The sequence below is a fragment of the Echiichthys vipera genome, assembly GCF_963691815.1.
Source record: "Echiichthys vipera genome assembly, chromosome: 8".
NCBI classification, from domain to species: Eukaryota; Metazoa; Chordata; class Actinopteri; order Perciformes; family Trachinidae; genus Echiichthys; species Echiichthys vipera.
The window spans coordinates 12,019,647-12,047,128 of NC_139833.1; the positions used below are offsets into that span (position 1 = coordinate 12,019,647).

General features: G+C 41.0%; 2 protein-coding genes across 3 annotated transcripts; both read right to left on the minus strand.

The window, feature by feature from the left end:
- Positions 1 to 448: 448 nt before the first annotated feature.
- Positions 449 to 1,898, minus strand: nppcl (natriuretic peptide C-like; the record flags this gene model as incomplete). The annotated part of the gene is made up of 3 exons (XM_083918938.1): positions 1,774 to 1,898; positions 961 to 1,112; positions 449 to 748 (listed from the first exon to the last, which is right to left on the minus strand). Exons 2-3 carry the CDS (start codon positions 1,057 to 1,059, stop codon positions 449 to 451), a joined length of 399 nt encoding a protein of 132 aa, XP_083775064.1. The 5' UTR covers positions 1,060 to 1,112; positions 1,774 to 1,898.
- A 1,598-nt stretch (positions 1,899 to 3,496) lies between these two features.
- Positions 3,497 to 26,865, minus strand: ncapd2 (non-SMC condensin I complex, subunit D2). 2 transcript variants are annotated; one of them, XM_083919145.1, is made up of 32 exons: positions 26,795 to 26,865; positions 26,370 to 26,489; positions 25,487 to 25,562; positions 25,343 to 25,401; positions 25,067 to 25,242; positions 24,428 to 24,570; positions 23,759 to 23,886; positions 23,462 to 23,585; positions 23,195 to 23,342; positions 21,935 to 22,132; positions 21,717 to 21,851; positions 21,546 to 21,633; positions 20,417 to 20,618; positions 20,178 to 20,296; positions 18,477 to 18,677; positions 18,181 to 18,355; positions 17,791 to 17,875; positions 17,222 to 17,358; positions 14,751 to 14,883; positions 13,800 to 13,875; positions 13,494 to 13,709; positions 13,252 to 13,412; positions 11,755 to 11,866; positions 11,515 to 11,638; positions 10,921 to 11,076; positions 8,329 to 8,506; positions 8,151 to 8,245; positions 7,872 to 7,952; positions 5,933 to 6,116; positions 5,678 to 5,840; positions 5,338 to 5,463; positions 3,497 to 3,731 (listed from the first exon to the last, which is right to left on the minus strand). In XM_083919145.1, the coding sequence occupies exons 2-32, from the start codon at positions 26,485 to 26,487 to the stop codon at positions 3,649 to 3,651; spliced, it is 4,200 nt and encodes a 1,399-aa protein (XP_083775271.1). In that variant the 5' UTR covers positions 26,488 to 26,489; positions 26,795 to 26,865; the 3' UTR covers positions 3,497 to 3,648. The 2 variants fall into 2 exon arrangements, with proteins under 2 accessions (XP_083775271.1, XP_083775272.1); XM_083919146.1 differs by having other exon boundaries at positions 26,370 to 26,492; positions 26,795 to 26,859.
- Between the last annotated feature and the right edge of the window lie 617 nt (positions 26,866 to 27,482).

The window sequence follows — 27,482 nt, forward strand, 5'->3', positions numbered from 1 at the left end:
AACAATCAGCAGGAATCACAGTTGCCATCACTTTTGAATATCTACGTCAGTTACAACTGATTTTACACACCATCTCTGTCCACAGATGTAACGATTATCACATTTACTGTACGAAGACAAATGCTACAAATTCATAAAGTGCCAATTTATTTAAAAACAAAACAAGCCACACAATTAAAAGATGATATGTTGTAAATAGCTCACATAATATTCAGCTTAACACTTACACATGGAATAAACTACAGCTGCTCTGTTAAAGCAGCCACAACAGTGTGAAGCATCTGATCTACGCTGGATGAAACCACATTAGCAACGCTGCAAGTTTACACCGTACTACATGTAGTCTACACATGTGTAAACAACCTTCAGTGCACATGAACGCCTTTGCATGTGTGTTTTTCCTTATTATACTCTAAGAAGGATGCCATCAGTCTTTATTTTGTCTCCACTAACAGCCTAGTCCGCTCATGGACCCGATCCGATCCAGTTTCAGCCCAAAGCATCCTCGGTTCCATCCCCTCCGTGACCGGTCGGGTTCTGCTCTCTTCTGATTGGCCAGAGCCCCCTTCAGCAGGCGCAGCCAGGGGGTCTCCGCCTGCGTTTGTGCGTCAGCCCATTTGGGGTACTCGGCCCCTTTGACCGCCCCAGAGGAGAGGGTGGACTGCTCCTCTGGTTGGCTGTTCAACAGGTTCTCCAGGTCGTCCAGGGTCAAAAGGTCATTGTAGCGTTCCAGAAACTGCTCCATAAACTACAGAGTGGAAAGAAAATATCCAATTTAATTGTCAGGGAGTGTACGAGGGAGAATAATTCAATCAGTGATACATTTCATTACTCTCTCTTTATTCTTTCCTGGTCTCCCTCCCCTCCTTCTGCACTATTCTCTTACATCCTCCATCCACTCTGAATTCTCCTCCATCCTCTTTTCTTCCTTTTCTATCCTCCTGCCCCCCCTCTCCATACCTGCACAGCATCAGGAGAAGGGTGCAGAGCGCGAGCCTCAGTGATCTCCAGAGGTGTCAGGAGGAGCAGGGTGGCACAAAGCAGCACAGGACACATCATGGCAGTACAGATGACAAACAGGAAAAACTGGAGCAGAACTGAAAATACACCGGCTGCAAAGAGGAGATTATGAAATGAATGAAAATGACTTCAAAAACACATACTCATATATGTAAAAAATATTTTTTGAAAATCCTTGATGTCGCCTTTGCAGACACGTTAAACTAATCCTCAACCGGTGGCTTCAGGATATTTAAAAAACGTGTTTTTCATTCGTATATTCAACATTTAAATAAATATCAAACATACAGATAAACGATGCAAAAGATGCAATTTACTGTAAAAAGGGCATTTAGATGGAAATGATTTGCAGCCCCCTGTTCCTGGTTAGGCTTTAAAATCTGGATTAAACAACTGAGTAGATAAAACATCAGGATACATTTATTATATAGTTTTTGTCATTTCAAGAGGAAAACTTTCTACTACGTTTAATAATTCTCAATTTCAGAGTCAGCATTTGAAAAAAGTACTTATCTGGCAGTATCGCTTGGAAAACTGAGGCTTTCACATTTTTATTGTTAGAATAATGTAGAAAATACCTCTTTAAAATCAGAATTTAACACAATCCTTATTTTATAATTATACACAAGGTTGCTTTGAATTGTGGAAATGCATTTTCTACTTAATGTGTAGTTTGCTTTAAAAAATAAAAAAAGACTGTAATGGATAACTATAAAAAAAAGAATACAGAAATATAACCAAAAGTGTGCTCACCTGTTTGGTTTCTCTCAGAGCTCTGCGTGTCTTCTGCTCTCACAGACTCATCTCCCTGCTTCTCGGTCTCTTTGCTACCTCTCACTTGTTGGCACCTGCAGGGAGCATCACTATCTCACTTGGCGGACTCCTCCTTCTCCTTGCTCTGTGATGGAATTGAAAGGATGATCTTCTTCCTCTTGCGTCTGTCCTCTTGGCAGGAGCTGAATGTTGGGGCATCTGCTGGGATGCTGCAGAGGTTTTGTAGAGACAGAGACAACCCCCCCCAATCTTCCTCCTCCTCCTCCTCATCTCCTTTTTTCTTTGGAGTGATGTCATAGCCTTGGAGAGTGCGATTGTCATTGCCAAGGTGACTGTGTGCACCCCGTGAGCCAAACTGTGCTGCACAAAGCAAGGTCAGAGGGCAACAGTCGGCTAATGCCTCATCAATGAGACGAGTGAGTTATGAACTTGCTGGACAGATTCACCTGTTTCATGTCACGACATAATCTGAATTATACATTTCCCATGTTGCACCAATGTTCCTTATGCTTATCAGCCTCCCTCTCTTCCCTTTGTCTCCGAGGACTTTCCCAGCATGCACTGACCTCCCCTCTCTGTTGGGTAAGTTACAGTCTGTCAGTGCCATCTGCTCCCTGTACCCCCTGCCGCCAAATTACAACACTAGCGAGAGCTGCGAGATCCAACACACTGACCTCAAAGTTCAGCAGCATCTGATTATTTCAAGTAAATAAACCCCCAGCAGTTAAAAATGTACATCAGATACTGGACATGCATTATTTCCCTTTACTTAGAGCAGCTTGCACAAACAAGTAGAATTCAGCTTTGCACAGCACCAAAATAAAGTTTTAAATATGGCACATTTACTTGTTTTGGCGCTGAGCACACACTGAATATATTTGACTCAAATTTGTCCTCTAAAAACCTAAGTGCTGCTGCAATCACACTCTTAGCCTGTTGTTGGCAAGTGTCTTTACATAACATATCAATCACAGAAATGCACCCCTCTCATCTTTTCAGAGAGGACAACGTGTGGGAGAGGCAGTAGGCGAAAGAGAGATTAGCGATGAGGGGAGGGAGGAGGGGGTTAAACTACCATGCATGCGATGTCAGTGAAGGAGCGCTGTAAGAGGAAAAAGTAGGCAACAGAGTAGGAGGTGGAGGAGGAGGATGGGAGGGAGAAAAGCACCAGGCAGAGAGCGGAGGGAGACCTACAAAAGAGATTGATTACAGGAGAGCAGAGGCGGCCAACGAGGCAACAGCAAATGTGTCAGACAGAACAAGATAGGAAAAAAAACACATGATTGTAAATAAACAACATGCAGCCACACTCACTGGTGAGGAACAGAGTAAGTGTTTCTCAGCTGATCAAATTGGTATGAAGGAGCATGCTATGAGAAAGGGAAAGAAAACAGAGGAAAGTGAAGTGGAGAAGCATGTAGGGTAGTAATACTGTCTGAGCCAGCTGTGACGACCCATTAAACACCCCTGTCCAAACACATGATACAAGCAGACATTCAAAGCAGCTTGTAATGATGGTATAAATTTACTTGACATAACCCTTCACACATTTCTTAGTGTCAAGCCTCTGGAGGTTTCTTCAGCGTGCAGAGGCTGGTGAGTGACGCAGCTCAAAAAGAGACAGACAACCATAGTGTTCTTATTAAAACCAGAACAATGTTTATTAAAAGACGTCTTGATTCCATGTCATGAGGGACGTCAGACTACTTCAGTTTGTTGCCAAGTACCAATATGGTTTTAAAGAAAATATACAAAAAGATTAAAAACATAAAAATATGTAAAAATGCAAAGCATCATTTCAGAAAAAAAGATTAAAAAGGAAAAGACACGGAAACAAGACAAAACAACAGAAGATCAGTTTCTGAGGCGAGCTCTTCGGGATGAGCGGTTGATGGGTGTCGTCACTTTAGGGGTCTCACTCTCCGCCATCACAGCATCTGATGAAACAAATGAGGATTAGAAGTTGGACAAGCCGAAGGTTGTGGTCCTAGACCAGTCATGGACTCTAATGCTGAACGATGCTGTGGTAAATTAACCACAGCATCATTGTTTGGGCTGCCATGGAAAAAAAACAAAACTGAGTTAAGCGAAATTAAAAAAATTAAAATAGCCTGGCAGGTTTGTGCAGGATGTTCTGTGTCACACTAGTGACAGTTCTCTAAATCAGTGGTCTGCAATGGTTTAACTCCACTTGCTAATATCGGCTCAGCTCACTTGGAACCTCGAACAAGGTGATGCCAAAGTCGTGCAGTGAAAATGAGGCATAAGACAAGAAGGACATTGAAAAATAGCTCAGGGATAGTTTTCAAGTGTTCAGCCTGAGTATCACTTTAGAAGAAAATGGTATATTGACATTATCTTGATTTGTAACTTAAATATTGATTTAATCCTTTTAAGTTGTTATCCATCAAATCCATTAGAAATATTGGCAGATCTTGGATTAGTGCTGCTGCGATGCACAGCCCACTTTTAGGACCAACAGTCCTATATCCTCTTACAGACGCCTAGTGTGGTTCGGCCCAGTGCTCCAACACAGAACTTTATTGTATTGATCCAAAGTATTTACCGACTTGTGCCAAAAATACTGGTTGAGAAAAGAAATCGGAAAAAGTCATTGCCCCCTATTTTAATGATAAATCGTTTTGTGATTTTCAAGTAAAACTGTCGAGCATGCCCTCATTCATTCTAAAATGTGAGTGTATGTTGCTTTCTTTGTCCTAGGTGATTGTAAACTGAATCTTTTGGTTTTGGACATATTTATTTAATTTATAGGCCAACAATTAAGAAGTATCATCATTTTAATAAATATTATAATAGTTGGTAGTTTCAGCTCTCTAAGGGCACACTCACACTGTCCTTCCGCACAGGGCCCAAACAGGTTTTATGGGTAAAGCCTAGCTCGTTTGACCAGTGTGAGTGCAACCGCTCAGCGCCTAGCTGCGGCCAGCTGGCCGTCCACAGCCCGTTTGAGAGAGGTGGGCTTTTGTAAATGTACGAGCGTGTGCGTGTGTACGAGCACGAGCACGAGGCCTACAAGTCATTTTATGTACGCCTGTTCGGACATATATATTTTAAAAAAAGACGGACCATGCACAGACATTTATAACAACAACAACAGTGCGAAAGGTTCACGTTGGTTTGATGCGGAGGTGGAGTGTTTACTGCAGATTTGGTCGGATGAAAATATTCAAAAACAGTCGAACAAGACGCACAAAAACTCTGAGGTCTATGGAAAAATTTGTTACCAAAGGGACGCATCGCGATGACGTCAATCAATGCGTGTGACGTGTTACGGCGTGATGACGTATGGACAGCAAGAAGCAATTGCGCGAGGCCCAGGCAGTGTGAGTGCAAACGGGCTGGCCGGCGGGGGGAGAGGGAGGGGGGGGGCAAGTACCCTAAAGCCCGGGGCGCGGTATGGCAGACAGTGCGAGTGCGCCCTAAATGAATGTAATTTTGATATTCCATCCAAAATATATGTTGCTTAAGAGACAATAAGTAAAATCGTGAAAAGCGAGAATGTAATTTGTTAGGTGCACTCACCGTCTTCATCCTCCTCTTCATCACTGCTGAAGGTGATCGCAGGTTTCTTTGACTTGCGCGGTTTAGATTTATGAGGCGTCACAAAACTGTCATCGTTGCATCCAGAAACTGAAGGCTTTGCTTGACCTGTAACAAAAACAGAAATATGTAAAATAATAATGTTTTTTTTTTTTTAATCTAAAACTTTTCTGCATGCACACAGCAGGACCCTTGAAAGTGACATCCTATGATCATGGGGTGGCTGCGGTATCATACTTGTGTAAAACTTACATAATGTATTGTTACCTCAAGATAATCAATACAAAATGTTAAATGAAAGTGACATCCTATGAGCACCGACCTCTCTTTGACCTTGTACGGCCTCTGGTGGGCAGAGGGGTACGAGTCACTGTCTCAGAGGATCCACCTTGGTTTTGGTTCTCATCCATCTCAGGACTTTCCACATTCTCAAGGCCCCGTGTGTGAACTGCTGTCAGCCGCTTCTCAAACTCATCAACCTGGGCCTGGGAAACAAAAGTATGGTCAGTAAAGACAAAGATTACATCTACAATTAAAAAAATAAATACTTTAAACAAAAATGGAGCAGATGTAGCACCTTGAACTGGACTTTGGCTCCACGGCGGAGCTTGGCAGTGATGGAGAGCAGAGGCTGGTAGACTCCAGGCTCAGTTAACTTGTCGCTGAAACACTCCCAGCATTCCTGCAGCCTCTTAAAACCACGCTCACACATGGACAGCAGAGACAGAGACATGGCCAAGTCACACCACTGACGCTCCGTCCTGAGAGAAGTAGAGTCATAGGGATTAGAGACTAAACCTGATTTGCAACTATGTGAAATGCATAGAAATTCTACATCCTCAACATAAAAACCCATTACTCGTGAATATGGCTTTGCCCCGGCATTTGGACAAAATCTCATTTCCAGGAACGTCATACATCTAAATTCACTTTGCCATTGTGTAATATAAAACGTCCTTCCTCTGAGCTTGGATGAAGCATGAGTCAGAGGTGGACTGAAGCTCGGCCAATTGTTCGGTCTACATTCCCTCAACTATACGGGAAGACAAAACAAAATGAGTGAATAGGATGTCGGAGTGCAGGTGACAGGTAACCTCAACTGTGAAGCATTTTACCGTGCAGTGCTAGATATGTATAGTCTGACATTTAACATAATAAACTGAAATGGCAGAACAGAAAATGGGGTTAGTTTCAGATATATGGTGCATTCAAACTGAATGCCGCTTCACTGTGTTTAGTTTTGATTCTGGAGACAGTAAGCAGACGGAGCGGTCCCTGACAATCAGAGAGGTCAGGTCATGAGGAATCAAACTGAAGAGCAACATATTCAAATTCAACATAAGACAGCTGCTTGCACACAGGATAGAATTATTAAAACACAATGGCAACTCTGTATGTTTCTTCTAAACTCTAACCTCAATGAAGAACTGAAGATTCAGTTAAAAAACAAAGTCAAGATTGTGCTTGATAATTAAAATAATTAACTAACTAACTAGAATTATTGCCTCATGGTTGTATGCCTCCGTAAGTTGCAGTTTACATCCGAACTGTCCAGAATTACATAATATATGTACTGATGACTTTGATGGAATTCACTTTATAAGTGTATAAAGTGAATTTTGGTAACACGTGGATGCTTCAGACGCATCTTCACCCCGACAGCACAGAAGATCTAAACAGTACAGTTTTAAGATCATTGTCACCAATTCAATTTCTGACCAAATGTCTCCCCTTCTGATTCAGACTGATGAGGTTGAATAATGAACAGAAAAATTATGTCAGTGAAGTTGACCTTTTGGAGTGTCATCACTTCATTATTTTATCCCATTAGACATTTGTGTAAAAAGTTGTCAGTTAAAATGTAGGAATTCTTGAGTTATGCCCAAAATATGTTGTGAGGTCAGTGACCTTTGACCTCTGGAAGCCAATTCAATCAGTTCATTCTTGAGTGGAAGTGGATGTTGAAAATCCCTCAAGTTCCTAAGATATTGCATTCACATGAATGGGACGGACGGACAACCCAAAAACTTGATGCCTCAGGCCACGGCAAAATCTAATAAAGCTAAATTCAATGACATAAAAGCATTCACTGCCAATTAAATTTTTTTTGTGCCATGGCTGAAGGCAGACTGTGTGACATGGAAATTAAATTAATTAGCATAATTATTTGAGTACATCTTGTTCCTGCTACTTCTTAACAAAACAGGAATATGTGTTGGTGGGGGCAACTGTACAAGGCGGTAGGTCCATGTCCAATAGGTGAAAGAAGAGGCACATTGGGGTAATGATGACGTTGAGATGTGGGGCAACGACCCCGTCCATCATTTCCAAATCCCTTTTTAATTGTCGATCTCTCGTCACGAACGGAAAACATCCACTTATTACCCACACATCAACCCTGGCATCTTGCACAAATGAACGTCTGCAGGACAGACTTAGAAATGAGCAGGGAAGAGAAAAAAAAACAAGATGCAGGTGAGAGGTGACGAGAAAGAAGGAGGTGAAGATTTACTCACTTGGCAGTCCTAAAGCGCTGACACAGTTTCTCCACGAGAGACTCGGTCTGCCTTTCCTTGGTGATGTAGGAGAAAAGCTGTCTGAAAACACACACACACACCATACAGCATCTAAACAAAGCTCTCGAAATAGAAAAGCTGCCAACTTTCCCCTCGACAGCTTCCAAAACAAGTCACGACGTTTCACGGGCCTGCCGAGTTCGGCTCACTATGGACAAATCCTAGTGGATGACGGCAGCAAATTAGACCTGACACATCATGAAAAGTCACACAACTCACTTCATGATGGTGTTGAAGTCCTCCGAGGACATGCCTCTCTCCGGGTCAGAGAGCCGACTGATGATATCTGGGAGCAAGTTGTAGATTGCATTGTCCTGATGGGTAACACCAAAGAGTTAAAAACCATCCCATGTATTCAGGCTTATTAAGGGGTGTGTGTGTGTGTGTGTGTGTGTACCTTTGAGGCCAGCTCGTTGAAGAAGTTCAGGGCCAGACTGGTAATGTGAGGGTGAGGGTCAATTAGCAGCACAGCCACCTCGCTGACTTGACCTTTGACCTTGAGCACATCCTTAAGCACCAACTGAGTAAGAACTGTCACAGCTGTCTGCCTCACAGAGGGAACCTCATCACTGAGCCTGGAGGAAAGAAGGATGGCACATTACTGGCTGAATCATTTTCTACCTCTTCAGTCTGACCTGATGATTATGATCTGTGTCTTACTATGAGTGATAGCATCCTATGTGAACTGTTTTTTGGGTCAAACTTAATAAAAACTTAACTTTTACTTTGATTCTGGCTAATCCAGCAGTCATTGATACTTACATTTACAGAGAAATACTAAAGATTTAAAACCAACCGGTCAGGGGCTTTAAGGGATTTCCAAACGCATTACATTTCATCGCAAGGGGAACAAGGATGTCAGATTCAAATACCATTATGCCAATCCATCCCATATTTGTTAAGACACTTTACTCCAAACCACAAATTTATATATGCATGTTTAGATGAAAATTCCTGATATCAACACAGTCACTATGATGAATCCTCTGCCAATCCATTCAGAAGATGTTGAATTTTTACTGGTTAGGGGACATTTTTGATGTGCTGGTGGCACTAGAGGAAAAGTCAGAGGATCACCAAAGTCTCAGCCTCTGGGTACCATTAAGGTCTACAAAAGTTAATGGCGACCATTTAATCATTTTGAGATATTTCAGACACCAACAGTTCCGCTAGCAGAAATAAAAGCGTGGGTGGAGGTAAAAAATTGCCACCTGTGCATTTGTTATGTCCCAGTCCGAGTCAATTACGCTTTCTCTAAAGACTGGGTTATTAGGAAGCACATTACTGGAAGCAAACAACCATCACCGCCTCAACTGAATACAATAGGATTGGACAGGCTGCGGCGGGGCAATCTGATGCTTTCTGAGACCAATTTAGTTTTACCCTCAACCAAAACCACAGAACAAAAGAAACTCATTAACCATTTCTTATTTATGCCAGAGAGCAGGACTCCTGGCAGAAGATCAGACATTTGTACACTGCACTGCCACATGCCAATGCAGGAGCTTGCAGCAGCAATAGACAGGGTAATTAATTCTTAATGCGCTTATCAGGTGGCTCCAGGGCAGCAGCCTAGAGAACAGTGGAGGTGGCTGTGTGTGGGAGACAATGAGGGGAGGCTATGAAACGTTTATCAAGTAGAAAACACAGGGAGGGCAATGGAATATCATAAAAAGGAACAGAATGTTTTACACGTCCGAAACAAGGCAACGTGAGCATTATAATTAAAACCACACTTCATCAAACAGAGGAGGCTTCAGCTTCTAAGTTAGCTGTTGGGAAGAAACAAACCAGTGTTTCAGCTGGTAACGTTCTGTCATGGCAGGCCACCACAGCAAAAAAACAAACAAACAAAACAACATAAAAACTGTTGTTTTAAGGGGAGAAAGTTGGAATGAAACGTGACCTGAGACCAGATAGTCATTCATTAAAACCCAGCACAATGCAGATCTATTGACGAGCGTTCAACACACGCTTGGAGCATTCCTATGAGCAACCGTCACTCTGTTAATCCAGTCTGCAATGTTATTCACACAAACCAGAGAAGAGTTCAGTAACAATCGGCACTGTAATCAAAGAAAAATGTTGTAATAAAGTTAAGTATATTTTGTATCATCTACACTTCTGTCCATACTCACTTCCTCAATCGCTCATCCACAGAAGTGCTCTCTCCTCCCGGGGGACGTACAGTAGGCCTACTTTTAAACAATAAATACTATGTTGCTACTGTCACTACACAGACTCTCAATGCACAGGAAACACTGAGAAACCATTAAGTGTTTTCAAAATGAAAGCTCTAACCCCTGTAGAACCTTTGACTTCACCCGAAATTATTCTCTTCTGCTCACCGAACCACTCAGTATAATTACAACACACTAGTCATTGGTTGTCGTCACAATCGGTAACAAACTAGTAATTAAGATGTTCGTTGTCTAAAAGTACTCTTGCCAGAGGCGGTCAAAGGCTCCACCCCAGTTCGTGTGTGGGGGTGGTCTTATCTACTGGCCACAAAGCGTTGGCCGTCTCCCATGGCAACCCCAGAGGTCGGGATACAAAGCAGATATCAGAGTTTGCCAACATATTTCATCTCAAAGTTTGTTTCCCCTGTTAAAAAGTCGTGATGGAAGGAGTAAACTTTTCCCATCATGTGGCTCAGTGGAGCATTGTGACAGCAGCAACACTTCAGCGGTTGAGAGGGACAACACACTGAGACGTGGCGGTGGTGGGATCCAGATGAAGATGGCTCAAGTGTACAAGCTGAGGCGGGGATGGTGGCTGAGATAAAACGTCATTTACAATACACCCACTTAGCTGAGCCATTATACTTATAATGTGGGGTGGAAGGAATAAAACAAATCTATGGATATTGTGGTAATTTGAATTGAAAGAGAGTAATTTAGTGTGGGGGTGGTAATGAGCATGAGCTGCTACTGTGACAAATTAATTTTATATCACTGGGCTTATTTAGTTAAACTTGTCATTATATTACCTGGCATAGAGATTCTGTGTCCAGGGCTCCAAAATGTTTGGAAAACGGACGGTGAGGTCTCCCAGGGCTATTATGGCATTTGCCCTGACCACAGGAAGACTAGAGCGCTCCAGCACCGTAAACACAAGACGGATGTTTTCTTCACACACAGATGGACTGACATAAGAGATAAAGAAAATCACAGCATTAATAATTAAGGTCAGTTTTATTAGAGTTACATTTTCTGAAATATATACATTATATGCCGGCAACAAGCTGTGACTGACGCACACGCACACACACACACGCACACACACGCAATAAACACATCACAAAAGACTGTACTATTTAGGGATGGTAACTGATAAGATTTTGGTGACACCAATGCCATTACTGATTCTGCCTCTTGGTCCAATTCTTTACTGATTACATTTTCTGTGCAGGGAGAAAAAGTATGCCTACACAGGTTTTCAGCATTGACACGTCTGAACCCCTGGTAGATGAAACAAAATACTTTTATTTGTACACCATTTGTTTTAATCTAGGTTTTCTGATATTTAGTGTACCCTCATTGAATAAATATATAAAGAATATGGGAAAATGCAATGTTTTTACCTTATCATCATATACTGAGAGAGTGCCAGACAGGCAGCAGCGGTGAGCTGCGGGTGGGAATAGCGTCCTGGAGAGCCGCAGACTCTGACCAGCAGGGGCAGGAATGCACACAGCAGGTTCTCCTCTGAACCAACAGAGAGAGGAGGGTGGGGAGGAGATGTTTAAGAAAACGTAATGAAACATTTTATCAAATATTGAAATAGAGGAAGGTGAAGAGTGGGGTTAAGAGCTTTTCATTACCAGCCAGCAATTCAGTCTCGCAGATCTTTCTGATGAGTTCAGCCTCTGTATCTTCAGCAGTGGCACCCATTAACCCCAGCTCCTCTTCCATAGAACTCTCATTGGCTGCTTGCTGTTGGAAAAACAGAAAAGCTTCACAAAACAGACACTTCTCTCTGAAGAGCAATTTATCATTACTTTAAATATTTCACACCGCGATCAAGCTAGACTGAAAGTTTCTACATTTTACAGTGACGGAAATCTGAAAATAAAGCATTCAATACTCAAATTGCCTTTTGTTGCTTTAATGAGCTTTTGCAAAACTGTCAGACATAAAGTAGAGTTCTGCACTGAATGACAAAGAACACAGGCTTTTAGTTAGTTATATTAAAGTGTGTCTCAAGGTTTACACAACATGTTGCAGCTGCAACAGTGCTACCAGTAACCAGGGTTTTCCATTTATAGACACAACAGAAAATGTAGTGTCATTCTCAGAATGAGAGAACAATGAAGGTTGAAAACAGCATAATAGTAAACTTACATTAGAACTTGGATTAAAACCCAGTGCTAACTCAAGGGGCCACGCCGCAGCAGACAATGTGGAAGCTCGACCAGACAGGCCAGAGAGCAACAGATATTGCGAATACATCATTTGTAATCACTCATCCTGGTGGTTATACCAAGTGCCAGGGACATTAGAGGTTCGAGTCAAACATTAAAATGTTGTTGTATGCCACTCTGCCACTATGAAAAGATAGCAAAGTGAAAAACTTCTAATGTTAATTTAGGAGATATTTATCTTCCTGTTCCCTGATGGGCTGAACAATTATGAGCCATCACTCATCTGACTGAGTCACTGACATTCATCTTGTCACGCCATCCTGCTGAGGCTCAGAACGATTTTCACTACACAGGGGGTTGTTTGGCTTCAATGTAACAAAACATCTGCATTTCATTTTACTTATTGTTTTTTTAAACTGAATTTCATTTTCAGAAACTCAGATATCAACTTAAATAGGGCTACAACTATTGAGTCATTTCTTGATTAGCAGTTTCATTATTTTGACTATAAAAAAGGTGAAGAGATGGCATCAAAATCCAACCAACAGCCTAAAAAAAAAAATAAAGATTCAGTTAATTATAGAAAACAGAGAAAAGCAGCAAATCCTCACATTGGAGGGGCTTGATCACCTTTGAGGGTTTTTTTCTAGCAAAAATGCTTGAACTGTTTATTGATTATCCATATAACTGTTTTCTGTCATTTGACTGATCAAATAACCAATAAATGCTTTTAGTTTCACACTAAATGCCATTTCTCAGGAGAGTTAAGTGCATGACATACAGACACTTTCTGAACAGATCAAATTCCCCTTTACATTGCGCCAGTCAAAAATATAAATTATGAATATCTGAAATGGTAAAAAACTTATATATATATATATATATATATATATATATATCTATATTACACGTGTACAGTGCTGTAAACAAGTCAAATGTCATACAAGGCCTCATTACCTTAGCTTTGCTGGAAGGGCCCTCTTCCTTCTCCGCCCTCTCCTCTGTCTCTCCTCTCCTCCTCCGCAGCTCAGCGCTCACACTGCGCTCAAGGTGAGACACCTGCCAGAAAGCTACGCAGCCAGACAGAGCCAACAGCTGGGCGAGACACACACAGTTCACTGCAGGAGACAAAGACATGTGGACATGTGATTAAGAGTATGTTGGACAGGTTATGTGACAATTTAGACAATGGGACATACCTTGTTCAACTTGCTCATTGGACTCTTGAGTTACATCCTGCACTTGGCCAGCATCCTTGTTGAGATCGCCGCCTTCTGCAATCTGATCTAGTAAGAGGCGAGCGCTGCGCTGGAGCAGCCGGGAGCACAGCTGGTCAGGGGATTCAGCCAGGAAGTAGAGGAGACGGACAGCCTGTTCCATGAAGCTCTGCCAGTAAGGGTCTTCCATCACAACACCTGGAGCAGTCACACGGAGAAACCATGAGTGGTGAGGGCCAAGAGAAAACTATTCCTCAACGAAGTCAGGGCACATTTATCACCATTTACCTTCAGCGATGGCCTGCGTGAGGCAGGTGAAGAGCTGGTGTTCCTGGGGCAGTCTGAAGGGAGCGCCTTTTGATTGCTGGTGAAAAATAATGCAGCACGACATGTTATGTTGAAGCCCTCTTGTTTGGGAAGTACAGATATATCAGTAGCTCAGTCCATAGGTGACTCAGCTGGGAACCGTAGGGTCCCTGGTTTGAGTCCCTATGTGGACCATGAATGCACTGTAGACTGGTGGCTGGAGAGGTGCCAGCTAATTTCCTGGGCACTGCCAAGTGCTGTTGAGCAAGGCACCGAACCCCCAACTGTTCGGGGCACCGATACATTGACATCTCTCCATTAATTGCATGTATATAGTGTGCATGTGTGTAACCTGAATAATAACAGTGAAAAAATTAAATTTCCCCTTGCAGGATTAAAAAAGGAATTCTTCTTCTAAAAAGGATATTAAAGTGCTAACCCATCCATACAAAATAAGGAATGTGTATGTATCAATGTTGTCAATGAGTTTTTGAAAGTAATTTACAGACAAATCCATAGAATAGCTTCCTTCACAGTGACATTACTTATTCCTTACAATTTGACCCCAGAGAGACGCCCCATTAGACCTCTAAAAACTCCAAATAGACATAACAGATGTTTACCAACAGTTACTACCCCCAAATGTCCACACAAATATAGAGGATATGAAAATCCATTGTTTATATCATGTTTTACAGCTGGGGCATCAGAGAGCTCAAGCAGAAGTAACAGTATTTTCAGTTGCGACCTCTGAAACATGTCATCAGTTAAATCATGTTTATAGCAATTTTTTTACAAAGTTAGGATGATATTCTCCGGGCTCCCAAAATGAACCGTACACTTAAATCTCTGGTTATAGAGAAGACAATTTTCGATCCCGACTCAATCAACAGGCTAACGTCAATGTGGCCCTCATGGTCTATGTGTTCTTACCCTGACATGGTCCGTGATGCTGCAGATGGTCATTACTGTGTCTCTGGCCAGAAGAAAGTCTTCAGTCACTTTTTCTCCAAGAGCCACAGAACAAAGAGTGTCCAAGTTACTGAGAACCACCTCCCTCTCTGCCCTGTTGGATTCACATATATACAAGATAGACATTTTTACAAATGAGGCATAAAGTACAGATTTCTTATTCTCAAATGATCATGAGATTGTGCCAAGTGAGGTACTATCATCTGCCCTACATCACCCCAACTGCTGTGTGCTGGCCTTGCCAGTGCTAGGCTGCTGCCCAGATAATGCGTGTAGGAGGATGGGTTAGGAGAGGCACATAAGATTTAATAGGTTGTGAATGCTGCCGGCTAGATGAAGAGAGGCAGCAATGTGGGTGGACTGCAGATATTCTCTTAACTCGCTTGCTCTTCTCTACAGCTGTGGTAGTCTTTGAGATAGATTGAGGGGGAAAACTAAAAAAAATTCATATTCAGTGAAATGCACTGGCAAGGAGCCTAGTCATATAGTCGTGACTTCGATTACAATGAAGAGGAGCCGAGGCTGAGCTTGTATTCTGACTAATGAGAGGATTTGCTGAATGTCAAGTAGCTGAGGCAGAACCAAAAAGCAAAGAAGGAAGTGGCTCTATGCAGTGAAGAATAGATTTTATTGTTAAGTCAACTCAACTTTAAAGCTGTAGTAAGTTGCTTTCTACAAAAAAATGTTTCAAAAATTGAAATTGTCACTATATCCTTTCAATCTGTGAAACAAATCATGTATCTCTGCCTCCACTCGCTGCTCCTTATGGCATCTGAAAGTTTCCACCACGACAAACCTAAAATAACCAATCAGAGCCGAGCAGTCTCTGACGCAGTGTCAATGACTGCCTAGTTTCACTGTAGTATTGGAGTAAAAGACCAGTGTCCATAAAATATGAATCAAGATGCTGAAATAACACAGTTCCAGAATCTTTATTCATATTTGATCAGCACTGTCTAGTTTCACAGTTTGATCAGATTCATGAGCAGTCATTAACATTGACCGCAAAGTCGGGAACGCCGAATGACACAAAACAATGCTCAGTTCTATGAGGACTTCTGCCAGAGACAGAGCAAACAGTTCATCCATCCATCTTCAACCGTTTGTCACTATCGGGGTTGCAGGGGTGGGGGGCTGTAGCCGATCCAAGCTAAGATCGGGACAAACAGAGACAGACATCCATTCACACTCACATCTACGGGCAATTTAGAGTCATCAATTAACCTAATAAGTGCATGTCTTTGGATCGTGGGAGGAAGCCGGAGAACCTGGAGAAAACCCACGCAGACACAGGGAGAACATGCAAACTCAACACAGAAGGGCCCCAGCCCGGATTCAAACAAGGAACCCACTTGCTGTGAGGCGACATGCCCAAATTGCTATGGCACAGACCTGGATTTAAATGGATAAAAGATTTTCTCTAAAATCGTCGTTGGTACAGATCGTAATGCAAAAATCATCCAATATTGTGAATCCTATCTCAACTGCAATATCAGCCAAAATCACAACTACATATTTTCGTCATATCATGCATACCCAATTCACATTCCACAAACATGAGGAAATGCAAACTAAAGAGTTTATTCTTCTCCTCAGATACACTGTTTGTACACAGGCTCAATAGAGCAACGCTGTTGCTTTAAGAAGCAATTTATTTTGACATCCATAGCATTCAGTACAAATTATAATGGGTATATAATCCGATTTTACAGTCAGCCACACGTAAATGCAATTTACAATGTCATGAGAAAGGACCGCTCAGTGCTGCAGAAACATCACAACTCTGTTTAAAATTTGTAATATACCTCAGCAGAGCTCCAGTTTAATCTGTTTTAACCAGTCACAGCACACCTCTCCCTCATCCATATTAAACAAATCATAAGTATGCACAGCACATGCAGGCACTACCACAGCAGTTTGCCTTTTACAATGCTGGAAAATAAACATAGGCTGTAAAAATCGTGTCTAATTATCCTACAACTTGCCATTTGTTTTGACTGACATATACCCACCTACTCTACTACACTGTGCAGTAGAGAAGGTGGGTATGTCAGTGTGTGCAAACCGAGATCAGATCACAACATGGACAGAATGACAAAGTGAATAGACGCTAGCTGCGATGGGATCAGTCCGTTATCAAGATACAGATGAAAATACCAGGCTGCATGAGTACACTACAATGAATGGATTTTCCATTTCCTTGGCTTAAACACAAAACATTAATGCAAAAATGCACTATGAACACTTATTCAGCTAGTCTCTTATTTCTCTATACACAGTCAAGAGAAGATGGGCCTCCTCCTCTAGAGCAGAGTGGCAATGCTTACCAAAATATCAGACAAGGCAAAGCCTAGCAAAGTTAAAACCTTTCATCATGGTTTAAGAAGTTTTTTTTTTTTTTTTTTAGGAGCTGAAAGTGGAATATGTCTTACCGTGCAGCCATGCCCAGCAGCAACACTGCAGCTCGTCTGTATATGCCAGAAGTTTCTCGTTTGCCAGTGAACCTCTCCCACAAGACCTGCACTACAGTGGACTGGAGATTGCTGCCACTGCCAAAGAACTCCTGCACCTGAAGAAACCACCAGAAGCATGTTTGAATGGTTACAACTCCTTATGTGCTCCAACAAGGTATATACACACAATCCAAAATACAGTAAACACCAAATAGAGAAAACACGCTACCTCTACAAATGGTCCAAACTTGTACCCCAATATCCTGCACAGTTGTCTTTCTATTAGGAAAACTAATTTAGCCTTTTTTTCTGACCAATAGCCGCCCCTCTTTAACCAACTCAACTGGTTGGCAACTGAGTTGCAGCTCTCCCATCCGCGAGACCAGCTTGGACATGCTTTCTGCATTCTGCCGCTTTTAGCAGCCATTTTAAAAACTGTTTGTTTGACTGAAATTCTTATTGTAGGTTAACGGTTAATAATTTACATCCCTAATATCAATCATTGACTATCTGACAGAGAAATTATCTATACGAGAGCCATAACTCACGATTTCCTCAAGACACTGGATTGTTCCCAGAGATGCATCCACCATCAGCTCAGAGAGGTTATCAACAAGAGTGTGTGCTTTCGTCCTGATTAAAAAAAGACAAGACAGCTACTTTAAGAAGACCACAACAAATATTTAGGGGTTTTTATGTTTGCTTGCATCGCAATAACACTACCAGAATTCTGACTATTTAAACTTGCAACACAACACAATCATGTAATTCCAGTTTGCTACATTTTAACTATAGTTACTAATGTTATCCAGTGCCCTAACATTACTGTAATGGAACATTTATATTAAAATTAATTTATAAATCAAATGAAAATCCATTATATTGTCAACTTTAGGGCTCTTTATGTTGTCATGTATGTGGAAGGCAGGTTTGCAGACCTGATGGTGTCACCCTGGGGGTTCAGATACAGATGCTTGTATGCCTGAACAACAGCATCTTTAATGGCGGCGTCCGTTGACCAGACCAGAGGCAACATCTTCCTCACCCCACTGAGAGAGTTGGCAACACTGAACTCGCATACTGTCACACAAAACTGCACAGCCTCCTGCACCACTAAAACCAAAAACTTCAGTTGTGAAATGTGAAAAATATTTCTTTACTCATTAAATACATGATTTATACTGAAATGCACACAATTGAATACGTTTGGACTCTTGGGAATATTGCCTTCTACCTGACGTGGTTTTCCAGTATAGCATGGTGTTAATGACAGAGATTGCCCTCTCCACTTTGAAGGCGAATGTTTCAGTGTCTTTCAGGTATTGCACCAACATCTCCTGCTTCTTCAGCTCCCCGTCTTCCCCCTCCTTCTCCACCTCTTTATGTGGGGTTGGTGGCAAGTTCTGGCTGAGCTCAGAGGTGTCCTCATCAGAGCCTGAGTAAGACATCAGGGGTCACATAATGTAAAGTAGGTTGGGATTAAAAATCCATCACTGTACAGTAATTATGTTAAATATATCACCTTTGCTTTTAGGGCTTTTAGTGTGTGTAAGGCAGCCGCTGTGTTACATTCACATTAACAGCATACTAAGGCATCAGCCATCAAATTCTGATTGCCTTTGCACACAGGTCTCATTTTTCCCATCTGCCAGTATTACAGGCAGGGTTCGTACACCTTCAAAATCAAGCGCTTTCAAGGTCCATTTTCAAGCTTTTTCCGGCACCTTGCTGTTGTGGTAAGTATTTCTACAAATAAATTGAAAATGATCATTTTTCTCTTGTTTTACTAAAATCGTGTTAAAAAGAAATGGTATTATTATGTTAAAATTGACATTCAATTATATTTATATCTATAACTATTTGTTGTGAAAGAAATATGGATACAATTTCAAGCAATTTATCCAAAATTCATGCACTTTTCAAACCTTGAAAACACAATATTCAAATTGCCTTACTTTTAAGGTTTTCAAGCACCAGGACAAATGCTGTACAGGGCCAGTTTACATGCAAGTTATATACCTTAGATTTAAATAAAACTAACAAAAATAAAGACAGACATCTACCAAAGCTGGCATATACAGGTAATTGCTGTTTAATTCAATATAATTATTAATATTATGCACTGATCCGATACCTTGATATTGCTTTTTTTATTAATATCATACACAGCATTACAGTTACAGCGATCTAGTCACTTCGTTTTTATGTTTGCAAAACTGGTTAGGGTTTTATATTACATTTTAAATATCTGTTTGCAGTGCACTTTACATGGAAGTGTTTTTGCTGCTAATGTATACTTTGTTATTGGTTAATAATATTAAGTACATTTAAATCTGTGTCAATTTGTTACCTTTATTTTTTAACAGGGCTTAATGTTTAGGTCAAGCCTGATGCTTTCTCTCACATGGAAAGGTATATGCTTCATTCATCCAACAGTAGTATCGGATCGGTATCGGCAGATACGCTCAGCCCAGTTAACAGTAACTGATTGAATCGGGGGGATGGATGGATTTGTGCATCTGTTTGTAAAATGGTTATCGTTGTCTTCATCTGGACTTCTAAACGCAGATGTCGTCAGAACACAAAGGCTAAAATTTGGCCGACGAGACATGCTTTCTCCACAACTCCAGAGAAGGCGCGCTAAAACTCGTAATGGAAACAAATCAGTGCAGCGTGGGTTTTGCTCGGCACGGCCAAAAGTGCCAATAGAAAAAAGGCCTACTACTCATACTCTTATGAAACGCAAATATAGCGACGGGTCCATTTTAATGAATGGACACTAGAAGGTAATATGAAATGAATTTCCTTGAATCAAAAGGTAATACAAAGAACAAACTTAAATGTATTCAGTCTTGCTTGCATTAAGATTCACATCAAAAAGCACTTGTGATGAGTATGACAGAAATGAGTCAGGTGAACTGAGTGGAGGCTTTACCTTTGAATATCAGAGCCAGTGTGTCCATTAAAGTCTCAGTGGTTGGAGTGGACAGAGAAGCAAACATCTCAGATTCAGGGAAGCAGCTGTGGGCTCTTATACAAAGACGCACAGCATTCCTGCAGAAAGGGTAGACAAAAAAAATTCACATATCAAACTGTTGATTGACAGAGTAAGAGAGAAAAAAAATCCTTCAGTTAGTGACACTTATCAATGCCAACACTGGTTATTAGCATCACCTGTATTTGTTGACACGGAGGTACTGAGCAACTTTCACTGCAGTTGCTCTGTCATCTTCTGCTTCCTTGTCTTCCTCCACATCCCTGTCCTCCTCCACCTCCTCCTTCTCTGCCTCACTTTTGGGCTCTAGCTCTGTCCTGACAGCGACGAGCAGCTCAGGCTCCATGGCGGCCCACAGCTCAGATGCTTTTATCACTGCCACTGCCGGGAGGTAGGGGAAAAGAGAAATTCAAATCCAGTAAGGATGAGAAAATGAGTAACAACTGACAGAAAAATATTAAAAATAAACCAATAAGCAGTAGGACAGAATGGTAAGAAAACTGTGTTCAAGTGGCACCATTTGATCATATTTTGTTTTTCTGGTGTGTCACAATAGATACACAAGATTGTATTCTTTCCAAAAAGGTAATGAACAACAAAATGTTTTTTTTTTTTTTTTTTTTAAAAAGGGATGATTGATTCATTCATAGACATGCTCATTAAAATCACAGCCCTAATGCAATTACCGGTACAATAGTGATAGGTTTTTTAAAACAAGTTTTTGAATGTATCTATTTTGCTCTCGTCTAAAACTACAGGATGTTGGTACCTGGTCAATAGTGCTACTCTTCCCTACTTTCACTTGAAACTTAATTAATGCTAAATTCTGCTGATCATTTGATGTGGCTGAAAGTTACATGTGTGAATTTTGAGAAGACTAAATTAGGGGACAGAAACGTTCCGCTCTGTTGAGCTTCTGAACATGGCCCTCAGATTACCAAAGAAGCAACTCACAGCTGACTGAACACATCGAAGAGAGCTGGGTGTACTCCTTTCCTCTTACACATGTACACAAATACACACACAACCAACCACAAACACACACACAAACTGTCAGCTCTGCCCCCGTGATTACTCCGCTGGGACTGTTGGGAAATAATTTGGGTCGAGCCAAGTCACTGTAGGCAGGCCCTTACAGCAGAGCAGGAATGTTTCTCTGCACTGCTAAGATTACCTGCCAATCAAGGCAAAGAAGAACCCAACTCTCATTCAGTTAGCTCGTATTCGCCTTGGTCTCATCATTGGGCAATTAGTCACTGGGCATGAAGGAAAATACACTTTTTTGGAAAGATGACAGTTCATCCTCACCCGGCGCTTTCCCCGCCAGTTTCTCTTTCATCTCCCTGAGTTTAGTGGTCTCTTTCTCCAGCGGTTTCTTCAGATCTGCACTGCTCAGCTGAGAGAAACAAAAATATATTCCAATGAAATCTGAAAAAAATCTGCAATTCTGTATCTATTCTAAATAATGTTTTAGGTTACCTTGCAACTATAGGGGTTTTGTGCGATGAAGGCTGCTAGCAGCTGGATGGCGCTCTTCACCACATTTATAGATTTGTCCATCAGACGCCCCACAGCAAGCTCCATGACCTCATTGTACTTACACAGGGGCAGTGCCTAAACACAAAGGCAGTAATGGTTACTAAGGGAAACTTTATTAGCATTTTTTTCAGATACATTATAAGTGAATGAAAACATACTTTGCTGTTGACTATGCGAGCGTAGACCTGCAGCACACGTGCCCTGACATGGGAATGTGTGTCATGCAGATGTTCCTGGAGTGTCTCAAAGAAGCGGTCGCGGTCAGCTTTTCCAGACTCGTCGAGCCCATCGCCACACAGGACCCGCACAAGGATCTCTCCCAGCACCTCACACACAGCAACGCGCATCGAGTTGCTCTGGAAAAAGTGGGGAAATAGGGACTAAGTCTGCATCTAACTGTGTTCTTGTGTTAGTAAAATAATAATGTTTTAGTGACTGCCCTCAGATTACCAAAGAAGCAACTCACTGCTAACTGTACAGTAAAGAGAGCTGGGTGAGCTTCTTCCCTCTTACACCACACACAAAATACAGACACACAACACACACTGTAAGCTTCACCCAGCAATTACTCCTCTGTGACTGTAGAGGAATACTTTGGGAGAGCCAAGTCACTGTAGGCAGGCCCTTACAGCAGAGCAGGAATGTTTCTCTGCACTGCCAAGATTACCTGCCAATTAAGGCAAAGAAGAACCCAACTCTCATTCAGTTAGCTCGTATTCGCCTTGGTCTCATCATTGGGCAATGAGTCACTGGGCATGAAGGGAAATACACTAAAGCTGTGTGGAAGAGACTTTTCTCTGACAAGATGCTGAGTTCGTTGTGTCATTGAGATACCACATTTTGAACTAGACATCAGTCCTCAAATCCTAAAGAGGGGTGATGCATGGCGTCATTATAATAGCAAAAGCTGCATCTGAGTAAGAGAATGTATTGACTAAATTAAATAACAAGACAAAATAGACAGATGTCAATACTTGAACACAGATGCATTACATTTTGCTCCTTATGAGAGTCACTTCATAGCGAATGCAAACTGTATGGAAAGACAAAAAGAACAGTGTGCGTCCTGCAGGAAAGCTTTAGAAGTGAACGCAATTTGCATATACATAGATTCAGGATTGTGGAAGCTGTACTTTTTTATGGAAAGAAACATCAGACACGCTTAATTGTTCCAAACGGATTATTTGTCTTGATGTCTTAATAAATGCCTGGAGGGGACCTTTAAGTTTTACTGCTTTACATTATCACAAACTTTAATGCCAATTTAATTTCACAGCAAACCTTTGATTCAGAGACTCTAGATTATAATAGGAAATAATTTTCCCCTGGGATTATTAAAGTATTTCTGATTCCCTATTCAGGAGTTGTTAATAAAGAATTCTATGTGAGCAAGATGAATATGTTCAAGTCTGCGTTACCTCTCCTTCCAGATGTGTGATGAGCATACTAATGTTGGGGATCATTGATTCAGGCACCAAGCTGCCGAGTTCTGCGATGAAGGAAGCAAAAGCCTTGACCCCTGACGCCTCTCTAGCGAGCTCCTCACTTGACCTTTGACCAATCTCCCTGAAAGAATGGTGACAAATAAAGCATGAACTTCTAAACATGATCATTTGGGGACAAAGAATTAGATTTACAAAGAGGACTATTTGTAAGAATATGCACATTAAATGATGCATACTGACCTTATGACTTCTCCTATGATTGCCCTGACTCCATATTCTGTGCTCCACACAGACACTGCCTGGGCAAACACGGGTGGCAACTGCTCAAAGTGTTGCAGCAGCTGGATCACCTTTACACTGGCACCTGTAAGAGTTAAAAGAGTATATACTAAAATGTAAATGTACAATGTATTCTGAATAACAGTAGGTCTTGTAGCGCTGCTTTTTACTCTTGGCGTTTTTTAAACTGACAGCGTTGATATACTACCTCAGTTACAAATATTGCTCACAGGTTCGGTGTGTGACCGAGAGACTAACCCAGGAGGTGGTTGTACTTCTTGATTAGCACCCCTAGTAGGTGGATTATACCATCTCTGGTGGGTTTGCTCTTGACATGGCTGATGGTTGGGTTCTCAAGTAGTTTATAGCAGCAGCAGGTCACACAGCTAAGAAAAGAAAAGGACAGAACAAATAATTAAAAGTCCGTTTGTGTTGTGGTACAAAACCTTTAAGAAATGCAACATTAAGCCCAGTTAAAATTCTACAGCTTATACACAAACTACCGCATCCATTAGAAATGTAGAGAACTATACAGTGTTTGTAATTGTCCACGAGACTAACTACTAAAAAATACAGGTTTGTGTGTGTGTGTGACCATTTTGCTAAAAGCTGAAGTACTAAGCTTGTCTAATATCAAAACTAATCTTTTCTGTAGGAAACATTTACTCCATATTTCTGTTGAAAATAAAAAGCTGGGTTTGGTAGGAAATATTTGCAATAACAACATTAAGTAATTAACACCATTCCAAGATCGTCTAACCTTTGGTTTGGTGCTACATTATTGGAAAGGCAAAGGTTATTTTTATGTGAAGATCTGATCACAGTTTAAGAGTTATAAAAGTTAAGATCCAGAGAAGAAAGTGGGAAATTACACCAACAAACTGAATTAAGACAGCTCAGTCTAAGACCCCTTTGTCAGCAGAGTACCTGACGAACTCTTCCTCCACCAAGGAGAGGTTCCAGAGGGAACGAATATCCAACTGGAGGAGCTGGACGAGGGCCTGCAGCACCTTCTCTCTCTCCGAGTCCCACTGTAGCAGTCCGTCTCCGCCCCCTTTGCCTTTTTTACCCTGTGTGAGACAGACAAGACCTGATAAAATATATATCCAACTCAAAGTCACACACGGCAATAAAATTAACATACAACATATGCCCTCAGGTTACCAAAGACTGTAATTCATACTTGCCAAACCAACTATATTGAGATTATAGTCTCTTGCCAGCTGACACATATACATTCATACAACTCACACACAAAGTCAAACAAACATCCACACATTGTCTGACATCTTCTAACTGTCCCATCCCATTGCTCTTGGAGGGCAGAGGTGGTAGAAGATGACAAGTTAACTGTGGATGGGCCCTTACAGCAGTGTGATAAAACTCCATCACATCACCAAGATTACCCATCTAACAGCAGACTAAAGACCACAATCTCTTGGTCTGACTGGATCATCAAACTTGCCATGATATCATCATGCGGGCATTTAAAATTGTTAAAAACAGCAACAATTCACTTGTATAGACATTGAATGCATTCCTCAGTAATGACTCTTATATCCATACCTTCCCAGGGGCTGTGACAATACTCTGTCTATAGGAGTCACTCTCAAAGGTCTCAGTGAGTTTGCAGAGAAGGTAGACACTCATTTTAACAGCATTAAGTTTCTCTTTGCGCTCTGCTGCTGAGATGGAGGTAGAGATGAGAAGGGCTGGCAGGGAAGCAGCCAAGCCACTAATCACTGAAAGGAGGAGAAAATCCAGACAACGTTTGATCACTCCTGCATGTTAATGTTGCATTTTGTCCATTTAAATGTAGAAAACTGAAAAGAAGTGTCTTACCTTGTACTAGTAACTCCAGAGTATCCTCTTTCACGCTAAGCTCCACTGAGCTGCAATGCCTTAAAACGCAAAGACAGCAGTTTTGAGCTCATACAGTTCTTAACATCAATAAATGGAGCAAGCAATAGATTGTTCAATACATACTGTAGCACGCTGTAGCCTGTGTCAAAGTGTTCCAATATACACAAAGGTCCCTGGCTTCTCAATGCTGCCTTAAATTCTGTGTGGAAGAGGGACAAATATTTTAGAAAAGTCACAAACACAGCAGCACAGCTGAAAAAACACTTCCTGGTTGTATCCAATGTTTGTTTGCAATGAGGGCTAGCATCCATTCAGAGGAAATGTAATGCTTGGTAAAAAAGAGGATATGGACAAATGTGAAAAATAGATGTGGAACAGGGTCCAGTTAAGGAATAGCTGCAACAGATAATTAAAGGAATTTAGTTATCTGTAAACTTAAGGAAATGTTTTAATTGGGCCTTAGACTTATCTTTATTGATCTCTTTGGGATGACTCAGGCAAGGAAATGTAATTTCCAGTAGCTTACAAAACCACAAGGGAGGAATAAACAAAATACAGTATAACATGTCCAATAAACTCTTAGCTAAATAAATACAGAAAGTATAAACAAAAATGAACAGTAAACTCTTAGTTAAATATATATGAAGTAGATGCAAGAATACAGGTAAAATAAAAATCACAGAAAATGAAAGACAAGTTACAGAAAATGTACAAGATAAGATATGTATGAAGAAGATACAAAATATGTGACCAACACAGAGAGAAATGACTGACAACTATGATCTGTTGTGCTGTTCTGCTTCTGATTTTTGATGTTAATTTTTTTTTTTAATTCCATTTTTTTTTTTATTTAGCTATTTTGGGTGGAGTTGGGGTGATGCTTTGTTAACCTAAGGTAAAGCACAATAAGCTCAAGTCTGCTGTAATGATTTAGTATTAAACGTTTTATAACTGTTTTATAACCGTTTTACAACTTGTTGTCTTGTGCATAAAGTTCATTACTTACTGCTGAGATAGGGGGGCAGCTGTTTTGGGGGCACCACATCCTGAACCACGTACTGGTTGACCCCTCCGGTCTTCACCAGGTCTCCCACACACAAAGGCACAAAAAAGTCCCACGACATCCCTGCTTCAAGAACAAAAAAAGACAAAGACATTAGTTTACTTGATGCATTTATACAGACTTAACTGTAACCGGTAAACTAATGCTATTCAGTATAAGTATTTAAATTATCCAAACAGTAGCGGTACAGACTTGTTGTGAATTCAGATAGCCAGACAAACAACTAGCATAAGCTAGGCTAACTAGCTTGGCTAACGCAGCTGCGTAGCTTCACTCGATGGCTTTAAGTTTTATTATTTAACAGAAACAACTGCGGAGATACTTCCCCAACAACTTTGCTTTTACTAACTTATAAAGTGAATGCTCACCTGTAGCGGCTGTAGTCCCTTTATCCACAGTGAGGCCCTCTTTAGACACCCGTGTAGCTGCTCTCTCTCTCCGCCGTCCTCAGGCAGTTTGAATCAGGAAGGTTTTCAAATTTATTTGGACCTCGCGCCAAAGCAGAGGACCTCTGACGTCACTACGTCATACGTCGTCGTTACCAGGGCGTTTACGTCACCTACTGGACAACTATGAACGCTACAGCTCGAGACTGAATTGAATTACGAGTCTATTCAAATTATTAATAATATGAAATGTACTTATACCACTGATAAGTTACATGTTTTTTTAAAAGAATGAAATAACATAGCCCGATTTTGAATTAAATTTCTTTGTATGTACTTTTTGCCTTATGTATTATTTATTTTTTCTTTTATGCCTTTTCATTGTGTATGTAATTTAAAGTTGTACTGTTTATTGAAAGGATAATTGACTGCCTTCATATACATTCTTCCATTTGTCAAGTATGATGCCAATTGTTCTATGCCTGTATATCTGTGATAATATGCAAATAAAGTTAAAAAAAAAAAAAGGAACAGCTTTGGAACAACACTCAGATTACTATTAACAACACAAGTTTAAATAAAGAAATGTGGATTGAGAGATACATAATATTTCTGACATCCTTGTTTGATGATAATGGAAATCTTTACAACTACGAAAAACCTTTTCAGT

Excerpts from the sequence above, each read along its gene's own strand:
- ncapd2 (XM_083919145.1), bottom strand. The coding sequence starts at position 26,487 with ATGTCGTGGGACTTTTTTGTGCCTTTGTGTGTGGGAGACCTGGTGAAG. Across the intron at positions 25,402-25,486 it reads ACAGGCTACAGCGTGCTACA|GCATTGCAGCTCAGTGGAGC; the intron begins GTATGTATTGAA and ends TTGCGTTTTAAG. Across the intron at positions 5,464-5,677 it reads CCGTACAAGGTCAAAGAGAG|GTCAAGCAAAGCCTTCAGTT; the intron begins GTCGGTGCTCAT and ends TTTTTGTTACAG.